Source organism: Polypterus senegalus, chromosome 2 (assembly GCF_016835505.1).
Source record: "Polypterus senegalus isolate Bchr_013 chromosome 2, ASM1683550v1, whole genome shotgun sequence".
Taxonomy (NCBI): domain Eukaryota; kingdom Metazoa; phylum Chordata; class Cladistia; order Polypteriformes; family Polypteridae; genus Polypterus; species Polypterus senegalus.
This window is the reverse complement of record NC_053155.1, coordinates 43,421,531-43,438,184: the sequence shown is the minus strand read 5'-3', so window position 1 is coordinate 43,438,184 and position 16,654 is coordinate 43,421,531. Positions and strand designations below refer to the sequence as shown.

At 36.6% G+C, this 16,654-nt stretch overlaps 2 protein-coding genes across 2 annotated transcripts in view; one reads left to right on the top strand and one right to left on the bottom strand.

The window, feature by feature from the left end:
• fancb (FA complementation group B) overlaps positions 1–9,809 on the bottom strand; it is a 28,922-nt gene extending 19,113 nt beyond the window's left edge. The window contains exons 1-2 of the mRNA XM_039743592.1: positions 9,613–9,809; positions 4,344–5,340 (exon numbers count right to left, since the gene is read on the bottom strand). Of these exons, the coding sequence (XP_039599526.1) occupies positions 4,344–5,276 (933 nt within the window). The 5' untranslated portion in view covers positions 5,277–5,340; positions 9,613–9,809. The remainder of the gene's footprint in view (positions 1–4,343; positions 5,341–9,612) is intronic.
• Positions 9,810–9,959: 150 nt separating this feature from the next.
• mospd2 (motile sperm domain containing 2) overlaps positions 9,960–16,654 on the top strand; it is a 103,248-nt gene continuing 96,553 nt past the window's right edge. The window contains exons 1-2 of the mRNA XM_039743591.1: positions 9,960–10,158; positions 10,276–10,333. Coding sequence (XP_039599525.1) covers positions 10,123–10,158; positions 10,276–10,333 — 94 coding nt within the window. The 5' untranslated portion in view covers positions 9,960–10,122. The remainder of the gene's footprint in view (positions 10,159–10,275; positions 10,334–16,654) is intronic.

Sequence of the window (16,654 nt, the reverse complement as noted above, 5' to 3'; positions counted from 1 at the left end):
CAACAAGAATTTCAGTAAATTTTATTTTGCTGGAATAATGGGAGGCACCAGAAACAAAGCATATGCAAACAGTGCAATATTAACTACGCAATCAATATATGAAACTAGCTGAAGCCTGCCATGGCATACGGCGGTGTAAGAATAGGAACAGAAAACGGTAAGAAAGGAATTCTGTATAACAAAGGTTAGGAAACCACTGTCGCAGTATAATGACAATAGCAAGGAGCGAAACCAATGCCAATGGTCAAGAGAGTACCTTCCTGTAGCAGGCTACGGAAAACATAAACTTATATAGATAGACGCAGCATTCGCTGTGTTGCCCAGTCGACACGATAAGTCAGCGTGTCTGCCCTATTGCAAGTGGTAAAAGTGCCATTTAAACTAATACAGATAGATGTGGAAACTGGGTTTTCTGATGAAAAAACAATAACGTTTTAAACAGTATTGTTTACATACAACAGATTTTGGCGAATTGTTTACATGCAAATATTTATATTCATTTATCTAACTAATAAAAGGCTAAGCCCTCACTGACTGACTGACTGACTGACTCATCACTAATTCTCCAAGTTCCCGTGTAGGTAGAAGGCTGAAATTTGGCAGGCTCATTCCTTACAGCTTACTTACAAAAGTTGGGCAGGTTTCATTTCGAAATTCTACACGTAATGGTCATAACTGGAAGCTATTTTTCTCCATATACTGTAATGGAGTTGAGTTGGATGGCCGTGTGGGGTGGAGTTTCATGTGACATCATCACGCCTCCCATGTAATCACGTGAACTGACTATCAACGCAGTACATAGAAAACCAGGAAGAGCTCAAAAAAGCGCTGAACAAAACATGCATTATATAATTGAGAAGGCAGCGAAACAATAAGAAGCGAGCGACTGACATATACAACCATATTCATGAGTGCTGCTACTTCGGAAACAAAGCACAGTGTAAACCTAAAGTTTAAATTAAGTTCATAGACAGGCTGCCGCTGGCGTTTGTAATTTAGTGCCTGCCCATATAAGGCCGTCCGTCAGTGGCAATCCAATAGAAACACTGCCGCTAAATATTCACGGGTGAAGGACTGTGCTTATGCAGAGGAAGATGAGATGGTCAGGGTGGTGTTTGGCACAAACTCAGTGAAACTGCGAGAGAAACTTTTAAGTGCCGGGTCTTAACTAACATTAAATACAGCTGGGGACATCGCACGAGATGGCACCAGCACAGCTGGGAACCTTCGATGCAAGAACACCAAGCGGCTCACGTGAACTGACGCAGTGCACAGACAAAAAGCAACAGTTCCAAAGAGTGCTGAACAAAAACCGAATTACACAATTGAGAAGGCAGCAAAAATATGAAGCGTCTGATACATACAAGCATATTCATAAGTGCAGCTACTGCGGAAACAAAGCACACGGTGAAAAAAAAGTCAATGTCACGCTAAACGAAGACAGTGTAAAAAACCCGTGCATGCAGTGTGTCACGTCTCAGATAAAGAGGAAGACGAGCTTTTTATTGATACAGTAAGAAACGAATCGATGAATGAAACCTGTTATCTTTACGATTGACAAACACGGAATGTAACTTGAACACAACACATCCTACAAATACGACCCTGATTGAAAGAAATAATGATAATCAAATCCTTGATGACAGCAACACTGAATAACACTCACAAAACAATTACTGTATATTGACAATCATGTTACGTTATTTTTAAAATGTTCCCTTTTCTTTTTCATAACTTCTTTAACACACTACTTCTCCGATGCGATACGCGGGTATATATATATGTATATATATATCACGATCTACATACTCGAATAATGGATACTTTATTCGCCATCAATGATTGTTTTGGTAAAGCCATACTCAGTGTATTCATTAGATGAACGGTAAAAAAGTAAGAGCGAGGGGAGGATGACTTATTGAGGCATGCAGGCTGTAGTGCGCGTCAACTCTATCTGAATTGCGCGATCACATTTCAAAAAATATATCTTTTCAAGTTCTATTTAGTCCATATGTGTCAAACTCAAGGGCCGGCGGGCCACATCTGGCCCGGCGTGTAATTATATCCGGCCCGCGAGATCATTTTATATACTGTATTATTGTTATTAATGGCCCGGGTATATGAAGCGCTGGTAACACAATAAACTACAGATCCCATAATCTCAGCGCTTCAGCTGCCTTGCCGAACACTTACCGTTAATCAAGTGTAGCTTATGATGCTGCAAGTTATTGCGGCTAGCTCACACGATGCTGAAGAGAAAAGTTGATTCTGAAAATAGAGCCTTTAAAAACCGATGGGAGGCTGAGTATATGTTTACTGAACCCGTGTGTCTCATTTGTGGAGCTAATGTGGCTGTAATTACAGAATTTAATCTAAGACGGCACTATGAGACAAAACATCAGGGTAACCTGAATGCAATGCAGAAGATACAGAAAGCAGAAGAATTAAATAAGAATCTGACACTTCAGCGGACGTTTTTACCCGTGCACGATCACAAAGTGATTTCAAGTGAAGCTGCTTTTATGGGAGACACAAATGCACCAGTGCAATTTGCCCCATTTTCCCTGTTGCCAAGTAATCTAAAACCAAGTCGTCACTACGGTGTTCCCAAATACGCACTTTGCTGATAAACTGAGCGCACTGAGTTTGCACGGCGCTTTGGTGACTTTGAAGAACAAAAAGTCCGTCTACATGCGGCTCGAACCTTGTGCATGTTTGGTAGCACATATCTGTGTGAGAAGCTCTTCTCAGTGATAAAGACTAACAAAACAGCACACAGGAGTCGCCTCACTGATGAGCACCTGCAATCCATCCTGAGAATCTCCACAACACAGAACCTCACACCAAACAGAAACGAACTTGTTGCCAAAAAGATGCCAGGCGTCCAGCTCTAAAATGACATATGAGCAAAGACAACTGAATGATTTGATTTGTTATTGCTGAAAGGAACACATTTTATTTATATTTCTAGGTTTTGTTATGCAGCATGTTCATATTTGAATTTGTATAATTTTGACAGGATATATTTTTATGAAGAGCAAAATCTTTTGGGATATTTAAAATCTAAGTTTATTTTTTATATAAAATTACATAAGAGAAAAGAAATTTGAATGTTTGTTCTTTTAACGTTTACTTTATTTCTAACTTGTATAATTTAGACAGGATATATTTTTATGGAGAGCAAAATATTATAAGTTGTTTAAGGTTTGAGTTGATTTATTCACAAATAATATTCCTGTCTGTTTTTACCATTCCTACCAAAGATATTTCTGTCGACTAAATAAAAATTCCTTCTATTTAAAATTTAAATAGAACTTGAACAAATACTATAGTTCATAATATCCACGCAGACTTGCACGTAAGAGCGGGAGTTATCCGTTTTAACAAGCAGCGTATTGCACTGATACGAAATAGCTGTGTGTGTATATATGTAGATATGTATGTATATGTATATATGTTTATATATGTGTGTGTGTGTGTATGTATATATATATATATATATATATGTATTTGTGTGTATATATGTAGATATATATATATGTATGTATATATGTGTGTATGTGTATATTTATGTGTATATGTATAGATATGTATATATATATGTTTATGTGTGTGTGTGTGTGTAAATATATATATATATATATATATATATATATATATATATATATATATATATATGACAGCAACACTCATCACTCACAACAGTGACAAAACAATTACATTGACAATCATGTTACGTTATTTTCAAAATGTTTCCTTTTCTTTTTCATTGCTTCTTTAACACACTACTTCTCCGCTGCGAAGCGCGGGTATTTTGCTAGTATATATATAAATTTTAATGTAGGTAGATCATTTTGACCTAGTCATTTTAAAAGTAGCTTGCAAGCCGAGAAAATTTGGGCAACCCTGCATTAGTGGTTTATTTATTATTTTTAAAACTAAAGAAATCTTAAAAAACAGAAACATAGCAGCATAAAACAACATCATTGTTTGATAGGCCTCCAGCCCATGCTATACTGGAATATCATCTTTGCTCATTTATCAAACACTTTTCAGGTTATCATAGGTTGTCACTGTTATACCAATAGTAATATTATTGTACCATGAACAGTTTGTGGTGATGATTTCTGTTGGTGGTGTGAAGTCACCTTCTAGCCAGGCAAAAATGACCATTAACACGCAAAACACATTCTCTGTTGTACTTGACATTATGTTATTAATGATAAAATATGGATATTTAAGTAAATCCAAGAAAAACAGTTGGTAATGGTTGTTAATATAATGCAAAAATTAAGGATAATTTCATATCTCGATTTAATCATATGCAATAAGCATTTACATACCTGCCAACACTCTTTCCGTACTGCACAGACCTTTCCAGAACTAAATGCCACAACAAACAAAACCTCATTTCTACCTGTTGTGGCTTGGCGTATGTCAATTGGTCCATCAAATGGAAGTTGGCAGACTTTTTTTGGCATGCCACCCTCAAAAAATATTAACTGGTTTTTGCTGGTTGCTGCAATAACTGAAGTTTCAAGATTATCTTCCGTTCCTTCGACAGTTAGGATTAACAAACTTGTCACTACGGCACTGTATGCATGAGGCAGAAACAGAGCTCCATCAAATATACTTTGGGATTCCAAGAAATACGCAATCAATTCATTACCCCAAACAGCCTGGTCAGACTGACTGTCATGTTCTTCTTCTGCTGTACATTCTCGAACTCCAACAATAGCAATCCCTTTTGTTTTTATTTCTCCAATAAACTTCACTGACGAGAAAGACACAGGGACGATTGAAATTATGTTTGATTTTGAAGATACACAATAAACATTGTTTCCATGAGTCCATAGAACTGTTGGTCCATTCAACACTGTAACATTGTCAGTTACTTCATACTGTAATTTAAACTCTAAACATGGCTCAAGTATATTTGTACAGTGGAAGAGCAACAAAGAGTATTTGAAATTTGTCCTTTTCTTGCTGTTATGTTTCAGCAGGATACAGGGTTCTGATAGTCCATTTTCTGAAACAGTAACAGTGGAGAAGCACACTATTTCTGTGGTCACCGTACTATGGCTGCAGAAAGTGGCATTTCCTTCAGAGGTACACACAAACTTGCCTTCTTCTTGACTGAAAGTCTTTCTTTTAAAATGCAAATCAGACTTTCTTTCACCTTTTCCACTCATAATTTGAGCTTGAACCATTTTGAATGAAAGGATCTCTCCAAGGAAAGCGTGGGAAACGCATTGTACTCGGTCCTCTCCACTCATTTAAACTGGGGTCCAATAAATTGCATAAGAGATTTTAGAGAACAGTCAGAATTTGTTAAAGCAGCTAGTGGAAGAAAAAACAAACAAAAAGAAAAAACAACAAAGCATAAGGAATCGAAAATAAAACTGAAAAACAAAATAATAATGTGCAAGAAAAGACTCGATAAACCTGAAGGATGCAAAGATGTTTGTTCTAACATGTTTACTATAAAAATAGCTAATTTATGCATGTAAACTAAACACTTGCTGAAGAAGGCAACTTAAGTGCTTGTTTACACTGTACATGCAGGATGTACTGAGCATTTTTCCAGGGAGCAGGAGCGACCAAATGTGCAGTGTCTCCCGCAGATGCCAAGGGACTGGCGGTGGGGTTACATGTGAGGCTCAAATTGGGGGCCTGGCTGGCAGCAATGGTCAGTGAGGACCTGGGCCTGTTGGCACACATCTCCTCGTATTGAAAGGTCCAGTCAAGATGAGTTAAGGAGACCACAGATTTAGATGGAAGTAAAGGGACTCTTGAGTTTATCTTAAAAGGAACTGTCTCTTGGGATTTTTAACCTCAATTTTAATGTAATTACGTATTATGGATTTTTAACTACCACTGCTCATGATTTTTGTGGATTATTTTAAGAAAATTATGCACCGCATTGTTTGAGGACTGTTTTGTTTTTGTGGAATGATTTTTAATGACAGCAGTTAATACAACCCCAATTCCAATCAAGTTGGGACATTGTGTAAAACGTAAATAAAAACAGAATACAAAGATTTGCAAATCCTTTTCAACTTATATTCAATTGAATACACTACAAAGACAAGATATCTAATGTTCAAACTGATAAACTTTATAGTTGTTTTGCAAATCTTCACTCATTTTGAATTTGATGTCTGCAACACGTTCCAAAAAAGCTGGGACAGGGGCAGCAAAAGACTGGGGAAGTTGAGGAATGTTCAAAAAACACCTGTTTTGAACATTGAACAGGTTAATTGGAAACAGGTGTTTGTCATGATTGGGTCTAAAAGGAGCATCCCCAAAAGGCTCACTCGTTCACAAGCAAGGATGGGGTGAAGTTCACCACTTTGAACAACTGCGTGGGCAAACATTCCAGCAGTATAAGAACAATATTTCTCAATGTACAATTGCAAGGAATCTAGGAATTTCAGCATCTACTGTCCATAATATCATCAAAAGATTCAGAGAATCTGGAGAAATCTCTGCACGTAAGGCGGCAAGGCCGAATACCAACACAGGATGCCCGTGACCTTTGATCCCTCAGGTGGCACTGCATTAAAAACTGACATCATTCTGTAAAGGATATTACCATGTGGGCTCAGGAATACTTCAGAAAACCACTGTCAGTTAACGCAGTTTGTCGCTACATCTACAAGTGCAAGTTAAAACTCTATCATGCAAAGCGAAAGCCATATATCAACAACACCAAGAAACGCAGCCGGCTTCTTTGGGCCCGAGCATATCTGAGATGGACTGACACAAAGTGGAAAAGTGTGCTGTGGTCTGACGAGTCCACACTTTAAAATGTTTTTGGAAATCATGGACGTCGTGTCCTCCAGGCCAAAGAGGAAAAGGACCATCTGGATTGTTATCAGCGCAAAGTTCAAAAGCCAGTATCTGTGATGGTATGGGGGTGTGTTAGTGCCCATGGCACAGGTAACTTGCACATCTGTGAAGGCACCATTAATGCTGAAAGGTACATCGAGTTTTGGAGCAACATATGCTGCCATCCAAGCAACGTCTTTTTCAGGGACGACCTTGCTTATTTCAGCAGGACAATGCAAAGCCACATTTTGCATGTGTTACAACAGCATGTCTTCGTAGTAAAAGAGTGCGGGTACTAGACTGGCCTGCCTGCAGTCCAGACCTGTCTCCCATTGAAAATGTGTGGCGCATTATGAAGCACAAAATACGACAATGGAGACCCCGGACTGTTGAGCAACTGAAGTTGTACATCAAACAAGAATGGGAAAGAATTCCACCAACACAGCTTCAACAATTACTGTCCTCAGTTCCCAAACGCTTATTGAGTGTTGTTAAAAGGAAAGGTGATATAACACAGTGGTAAACATGCCCCTGTCCCAGCTTTTTTGGAACGTGTTGCAGGCATCAAATTCAAAACGAGTGAAGATTTGCAAAACAACAATAAAGTTTATCAGTTTGAACATTTGATGTCTTGTCTTTGTAGTGTATTCAATTGAATATAGGTTGAAAAGGATTTGCAAATCATTGTATTCTGTTTTTATTTACGTTTATTTACACAATGTCCCAACTTCATTGGAATTGGGGATGTACAGTCACACCTACCCCTTGTTGTAAGTATGTGTCCTCATTTGCTCAGGTCATCTCAGTTATGACTATCGATGGTGCAAGTTCGAGGGAAATGAAACAGGGAGTGTGGAGCCAACCCACACTGTCACAGGGCAACACTAAATACTGAAGATAAGTATGTATTCATTTTTTTTCCACATCAAATCAACTTCAGGTCTGACTTTTTTGTTGAATAATTACAAATAATAATTTGTAATGTTATTTGTTTAATCACATTCATTTTATCTATCAAAATTGTTTAAAATTAAGATCAAATCACACATATGCAAACACACTGAAGAATGCACACCTTTCTATGGGGTGTTGTTACATTTTTACAACATACTACTTGGATCTTGACATGAGATGAACCTGTAACCAATGCACTGATATCTTCACTCTGAGGGCAGGGGCTAAAGTTCACAAGATTTACATTAGGCAGAGGCGACCTAAATCAGGCCTACCTGTTAACCAGAATAACTAAGCAGATGACCCAGTTTGACCTTTTAATTTATTTGGATTTATAGGGAGGCAACAATCATTTTACAAAATAAAACTTTGTTTAACTACTACACACAAAAACAAATGAAATAAGTAATTTATTTTTTAAGTTACTCTTTTCTACATGCTGTAACATTTACAATTCAAGACATGCATTTTTCATTGAACCCACTTAATCTAGTTTAACATCAAAGGGGCCTAAACCCACCCCAATACATCATGCACACACCAAGAAGTAACTACAGACTGAGCTTCTGTCTATCACAATTCACTGATAAACAAGCAACATGCAGAAACTGAGATAGGGCAGAAATATTTTTACAGGTGTGAGGATAAACAGTAAATGGGTGAATGTGAAAGGATTGTTCATAATGGTAATAGATTGTTTTTTTTTTTTTTTTGTCATATAGGTTAATTTTGAAAGAGGAGGGTTTAAGTGGAAATGGCAGACGTTCAAGGGAGGCCTTTTGATATGGCTTGTAATTATCCTAGCAAAGAACTACATATGGGATGCCACGTGTACAGTATCTTGATAATGAGGTTTGTGGCCAGAGATGTGCAGTGGGTAAAAAGATTTTGGAAAAGGAGTACAAAAGGGAAATAAATAGGGATATTGAGAAGTGAGGTTTCACACCTGCTAAGGAGAGATGGAAAGGCTTGTGGATATTGGGGAATGGGGGATAAGGCTTTAAAGGGATTTTAAACCAAAATATAGGTGAGTAGTATGGATATTTGGTCCAATGTTTTAGAGGGATGAGGGTTTTGGTTAAGAGATGGAAATGGAAAATGACTGCGTTTGTTATATGGTAAAATGGTATTGTCTTGGATTGTATTTTGGATGTTGTGAGAAAGGGCATGCAGGTGATGGGTGTAACAGAGCAAGATGCAGAAGGCAGGACGATATGGAAAAAAAAAGATCCGCTGTGGTAATCCCTAACAGGAGCAGCCGAAAGATGAAGAGGAGTCCTTCCACGTCTTACAACAATTTTACCATGCAAAGTACGATTTAAAGGTAAAGTTACATTTTAAAATACTTAACATTGTTTTTATATTTAAAAAAAAAAGTAGAGCTTGTTCCTTTCCAATTTGGAAATTATTCCATAATCTGCATCCTATTTTAAATGCAACAAAATGAGCTATATGAGTTTTTGCGTATTTTACAGATTTGGTAGGTCCAAAGCATACGTCAAGAAATGTCGCCACTGTGAATTCATGCACATACTAACCTTGACAGTGTTACATAGAAATAGTAGTACTAGAACTTCGCTGACACAAAACATATTGTTCGTAAAATATAATTACGCTTCTGTATATATTAACTCTTTACGTACTCCTATTTTCAGCTACCTTAAAGCAGTTTAATCAACAAATCGGTAACTCACTGATAGGATTGCTGTACGAGCCTATTCATAATGGTTATGAAAGTTTGCAAATAAAGCACAGACTATTCCTTAAGAATACTAACAGGAAGTTATGCATACAATGATCATCTCCAAATATCAACGAAAAACTTACCGCTGATTTCAATCATATGAAGAGTAATAACATTAGTGTATAGCAACCTTCTGAATTACCCGCTCGAGAGCATCATGGGAAGTAGGGTACGAAAATGTAAACACATATTTCAGCTCAAACGAAAACATGTATGAGATAATAATTCAATGTATTCCCCACTTAAAAATAAAAATAAATAAATCCAATATTACTTTCCTTCTTTCATTATGTCAAATCTTCCACGTGACTAAAGTATTACGCCCACCCTTCCCGGAAGATAAAAGTTACGCCAATCACCATGTCTTTGCGAGGAGATTGGATAATTTTTTTCACAGTTAGCCAATAGAATGCAAGGCCGATGTTATCACGGAATATAATGACCATCCTCTCTTTACACGTTATTCTAATCCAGCGATTTTTTTTTTGGAGCCAATATGTCGACATAAGAAATGCAGTTTCCTGCACCGGCTCTAGTCTGTAGTCAATTCAAGTTGCCTCCGGCGCGGTTAGTTCTGTGCTCCAAGAGAGAACATGGCGGAAACAACTGGTTTCGTGGATTCTGAGCTGGTAATTTACTTTTTACAGTATAATGAGCACAGATTTTTCGTAACGATGAATGTCGTTATGTTAGTTCTTCTGATTGTAGGTAATGTTTTTTTTTTTTTAATTTGTTGTTCCCTGCAGGATCGCGAGAGGAAAATAAATGAAACAAGGGAGCGATTCAAGAATGAATATTTGGCAGGTAAATTGCACATTAATGACAAGAAATATAAACTATATATTTTCCATATTTGTTACAATGATATTGAATCATGCAGTTTATTAACTTAAAAAAAAACTCTGCTTCAGGTGATGAACAGGTGTCACCGTGTGGAGCATGTAGTTGTGACTGCCCAAATTTTGTTTTAAATGTTTTCAAAAGTATACCAATTTCTTTCGTTTTAATTTCAACTCTACTCCCTTTGAAAACTTAGTTGACTTGAAACCTAGATTCCACACCACAGATCTATTGCCTAACAAAGTCCGACTAAATCTTTTCTAATCCTGTCAGTGTCAATTAGGTAGGGCGGGCGCTTGCTTACTAGTAGTGATTGTTAGGCTTTTTTTATCTCCTACATCGATTTTGTTCTTTATTTTGTCTTTTTCGTAGTTGAACACAGCTAAGTGACTTAAAAATGATTTTTGGTAGTTGATCAATTACAATAAACATTCAAATATTTTGTATTTTACGTGAATCTTGCTTACTTGAACGGTGTTCTGTGTGCATTTGATTGACAATCAAAATAGTATCTGGTGAAAAGTGTATGTTGTATACAATTATGTCATTAAGTGTGTTTGTGTGAGAAAGTGACCCGTGCAAGGTTGTGGCCAGCCTTGTGCATAGTTTTATCAGGATACACTCTGGCACCCCAAAACCCTGACTTGGATAAATTAGTTTTGATTATTTAATGTATTGTTATGTATAAAGTGAATAGGCATAGTAACAGTGAAGTTACTGCTACAGCACTGATGTAGAGTCCTTGATTTACACCTCGGGTTGCAGCCTATGTGGAGTTTGTATGTTCTCCTGTGGTCTCCATTGGTTTTCCTTTAGGCGATTCTGATTTTCCTCTCGCACCACACACAGTATAGGTTAGGTGATCTGGTGAACCAGTTTCCTACTTCTGCCAAATGCTACTGAGGTAGGAACCAGCCATCCATTACCCAAACCTGGATAAGCATTTCAAACATTTTACATATGCATGTGTGAATATTGTGTTAACTAGATCATTCACCGCTAATTCGTAATAATAATAATATTTTCATTCTCAAACTAATAAATCAATTTTCCAAATACTGTTTCCAGTGCAAAGCCTGAATAACTCAGAGCTTATGAGGCAGGAATATCAGACCATTGCAGCTCCTGAAACCGTTCTCACTCATATCAGCAAATTTACAGTAGCCTTTAGTGAAATGTTTTTAGCAGTGGCATGAAACATTGAAAACCTCTACATATGAGCCATCGTAGCCTGGACTTTAATTAGTATCCTTGCCATCTGGGATTACAATAATGTTCTTAGCACCACTGTAATGTCATCTGTTATAAATCACTAAGTTGTAAGTTTACCCATCTATACATTTGTTGTAATTGCCTTTTGTTGAGTAGCATTGTGGAGTGACGGGTTATATCCGAGAGAGAGAGGCAAATGGAAAACCTACTTTTGCTCTTGCTCATGTTTAGCAAGACTTGCCTGCCTCTATGAATATATTTCTGATATCCCAGCCTTAACGTCCAAAGTCTAAACATAACGTGCCAGAGTCAGGATCTGAAACAGTATCCAAAATCTGTGAAATAGAGTCCAAATAACATTCTGTAAATGCCAGGTTATATTAAACAATAAGCCTTGTATTGTTCAAGTCAGTTATTTTTTTTCACAATCATGATATACATTAATTTGGCACAATAAGTTGTGTTCTTATGTAAACCCCTTTTTTTAAAATATGGTGCCTGTTCTAGTTGTTTAAAATGCAGTGGGCAGGGTATCAGTCTAAACATGAAAGCAAAATTCTTAATACATACCAAATATGTCTATTTGCAAGCCAAGAATGTTCTTGAGTATTGCTGTGTGCCTTGAGACTGCATATACATTGTATTATCCATGTTATTTTAGGGAAACATTTTTTAGTAAGATTCTGCCATGTTAAAATTAGTCCAGCTCTGCTCTTCACCTTATTCCGTTTTTGTTTTCATTTATAGAAAACTAGTAGTTCTATCTAGCTTTTCTAGGAAGAGTTATAAAATATATGTTGCATGCATAAAAAAGATCTGACCCTATTTTTTTTTTTAGAAATGTTTAGAATCTAGTGCATCTGTGCTTATGAAACTCTTGCAAATGTTTGCTGTGAAATTAAGTGTAAGGTTTAGAGAAACAGAAATAATTTTTACAGGTATGACCACCTAGAACATTAATAATAAATGTCTGACTAGTTTAGTGATAATACTGAAATGATTATAATAAGTATAGAATGTACCACAGTCCTAACATACAGCTTGACCTCTGAGACACAAATGAGGGTCAAGCACAGTATTGCTAGATATGACAGGCACTTTACAATCCAATTACATTCAAATTCAAGCCCAATATTGATTAGTCCATTTCAAGCCAGCAAACGGCTATCCAAATACATTCCACTATTCACAAGCTACAAACTTTGTTTTTTGTGTGATGTTCAAATTTTTATATTGTGTGCACCATAATATTTGGGACAAAAACATTTTTCCTTGATACACTGTGGAGTAGAGGGGTATAACATTACAAATTAAACAATTCAGACATGATTAAAGTACACATTGCAAACTTTAAGGATATTTGTATACATTTTGGACATACCAATGTTAGACCATTTTGAACAAATGTAAACAAAAAACAGTTATTTCAAATACTTGTTTGTCCTGGGTATGATTTTTAAACTGCAGCTGCCCCTGCATGTGGTCCTTCATCTTGGAGGGAAAACTTGGGAGTTGGTGGCAGGATTGGGACTCCAGCCACCGTAAAAACTTCACAAAGCTCCAAAATGGCAGACAGGACTCCTTTCTGCTCTTCATGGGAGTAGCTATTCTGCCAAAGGCTACTCACATTATGAAGGGAATGAGGGGATAACCCTAGGGAGTCTCATGCCAGGAAGAGTCAAAACCAGAGAGCTAATGGGGTCAGGCCTTTTGGTGATCAGAACTGGTGTGGTCCTGAGGACCCTAGCGGCTAGACCAAGCCAAGTGGACACCCATGTAACAACTGGCTGTGGTAGATTGTCATTTCCAGAGGGTTGGATTGGACAGTTTGTGCACCTGGGGAGTTGCCAACTGATATCCTGAGCTGTTTCGTCGTGTGGTGGGTGTGGCAACACGCTCTACCAGTGCATGCTCCGCACCCTGACCTGATTTGTTTGTGATGCACACCAAATGCACTTTACAGTTACAGGCCTGTATTTCAAATGTTTTTACTGCTAGTAAAATATTTGTCAAAAAAAAAAAAAATATATATATATATATAATATTTATTATTATTTGAGGGTCCATCACAATAATAAAAACACTATTTAACATAATCCCACATATTAATAAACTAACATATTCCACATATTGAGTAAACAAATCTTAATAAGATATATATATATATATATATATATATAAACCTATTGAAGGTTGTGTGAAAGGGGGGGACTAAAAGAATACAAAGCACATTTGTCATTTGAACAATAAGATGGTTGGATGATACAGATAAGAAAGAACTTAGAAGTATATGTGTACTGGGAAAAAAAAGGTTCTGGAGGTAGAAAAAGGCATTCATGGTAAAACATTTGTAAATTGGGAAGCGAGTTTTTTATTGACATCCAGCACATTAATGATGAAACTGGATTAATGCCATTGAATTAACATGGTTCTGTAATATGTGCAACAGTGTTTTTTTTTTTTGGACAAATTAAAACCTCTTGAGGATCTTTCTTGAAAGATCATCAAACAAGTGTAGTAGGCAAGTCAGGATCATATGAGGATATGTAAATTTGATGCAAAGTGTTGTAAACAGAATAGCCAAAGTGATGGGACAGCCAATATTAGTAATTCCAATCTGTTTTATTTGACATGGAGTAGCCACAAAGATTGCTTTAGATTCGGATAACTGTCATTCATGCAGCATTGGATTTCATCCAGGCATTAACACAGTGTAAGATGAATGTTACGTAAGACTTAAATCTGCATGTCATCCACATAGCAATGAAAGGACATGCTATGCTGAAATTTTTTTGCACACGAGCAACTACATCGAAGACACAGTTAAGGTTAATTAATGTGTTTTTCCTGGGTAACACATTCTTTCCCTCCAGTGAGATAATAAAGTACTCCATCACCCTGACAGAGTGTCTTACAGGTGTTAGACTAAGAAGCCATGATAAATAATATTATAATATCTGAATATCACTTTTGACATCAGACCTTTTATACCTCATCTCTGGTGTATTAAAGACGTGTTTAAGATTTAGAACTATTGTTGTTTTGTTACTTTGGAATGTAGGGTGTATTCAACTGCAAATGGAGCTAGCAAGTTTAAAATCTGACAATAATTATTCATAAGTGCAAGACCAGGAGTAAGCTTTTAAACAATTGGATTTATAGCAGCAAACATATGTGCTGTGTATTTAATAATTGCTTACTAGATTTACTTTATATTTGGACCAAGATCAAATTAATTGACTTGTTAATGTGTATCTAGTGAGTTATAGTTGGTGAGTGAATTTACAACCTTGAGTTTCATTCTCTTTATTTGGTTGCTGGTTTTCAGAATGAAGCTATGGGATACAGAAACCTATCTCACAATGTTATCAGGTGCACTGGCAGCAACAAGGCCTGGTTGGGTGCCCAGTTTGTTGTAGGGTACATAAACACCTGTTTATTCAGATACAGTGTTTTGGACAGTAGGTCTTGGGCAAACAAAAAAAAAAAAAGTTTAAACGAATTATTAATCAGTTTGAATAAATTATGTACTTTTTTCGAACAAATTGTTTTTATTTCTGTAAGAAGCATAAGCCCATTGAGCACATTTTATTTTGCAAGCCATCATGGTTTGGGGTCCTTGATTCCAAAGCAAAATTTTTTTTCTTTCATTATTTAAAACCCTCACACCTCCGCTCCATCCCACCCCTATGGCTGTATAATTTAGACCAGGTGATGACACAAGGGAGGGAGCAATAGAGAAAAAAGTCTTTTAGCAACTATTTAATAAAAAAAAAAAAATAAAAACATCTCAAACACAAGGCATACATTTCCCCAAATTGGGGAAACTTGCAAAAAAGTACCTGTGCATCCCTGCCTCAAGCAGCCCTTATGAGAGGGCTCTCAGCACAGGAGGAAATATTGTAACATGTAACCGTGCTGCTCTGAAGACCGATGCTGTGGACCTACTGGTGTCCCTGTCACACAACTTGAAGTTTCCCCTGTAGAATTTTACTAATGTTTTATATTTTCTGATATCATTGTGCAATATTGGACAGAACTTGAAGTTAGTAATTTTGTTTAAAAATATTTTATAGGTTTCAGTTTTTTTGTATATTTGTTGATTATATGACAGAACTTATTTAGAAATACTTTAGTTTATTTTCCTGTGCAGTACTTGATAGAACGTTGGATTTTTGCACTACAGTGCAGTATATTAGATTTTTTTTTTTACTTGTATGCTGCACAATTCAACGCTATGGGTGAAGACCTATCCAGGTCTGGATTTAAAACTCAAGGTCTGTGGCCATTGTAATTTTATGAGTGTTCACATTGGGAGTAGATGTAAATACATTTTGTATGAAATCTCTATCATCCACGGTAGGGGCATAGATTATTATCAGAATAACTTTAGTAGTAAATAAATTGCCCATGACATATCAGCCTTCAGGATCAGATATTACATCTGATACTACAAATGGAATTGTTCTATATATTAAGATTCCCACATGCCTAGTTTTATTTGTATAGCTGGAGTGAAACATTTGGACAATCCAATCTTTTTGCAATTAAAACTAGGCATTAGTTTTTACATGAGATTCACTTAATAAGTATCTTGGCATTTAGACCCCCAATATTGCCTCTCTATGTAAGGCTAGACCACACCTCACGAAGTCCTAGTCCTTTGACATACAAAGAGACAGAACACTTCCAGAACAAAACCAACCTCCCAACAGCAGTGTAGAAAAGATCTTATGATAGTACAGTCCAAATACAGTAACCCCTAGGATATGATCATAAATGATCCCAATACAGTAAACCTAGAGAATGATGTTAAATTGTTCCCAAGGTAGACTTGAGATAATGTATGATAGTATATTTCTGATACAATAAACCAATGGTATGATGTGGGTTAAAAAAAATGCACACTATAAATAGCTAGATGCTTTGTTCTTGCCAAAATGTACATATATTCAATGGAAGAAATTTCAATATGATAATTGAAGTTTAACAAAAAAATTTGCTGTATAGGAAATATAATGTATAGTTTCGGTATATGTCACATTACAAGTGATCCAAGTTGCAAGCAGAGTC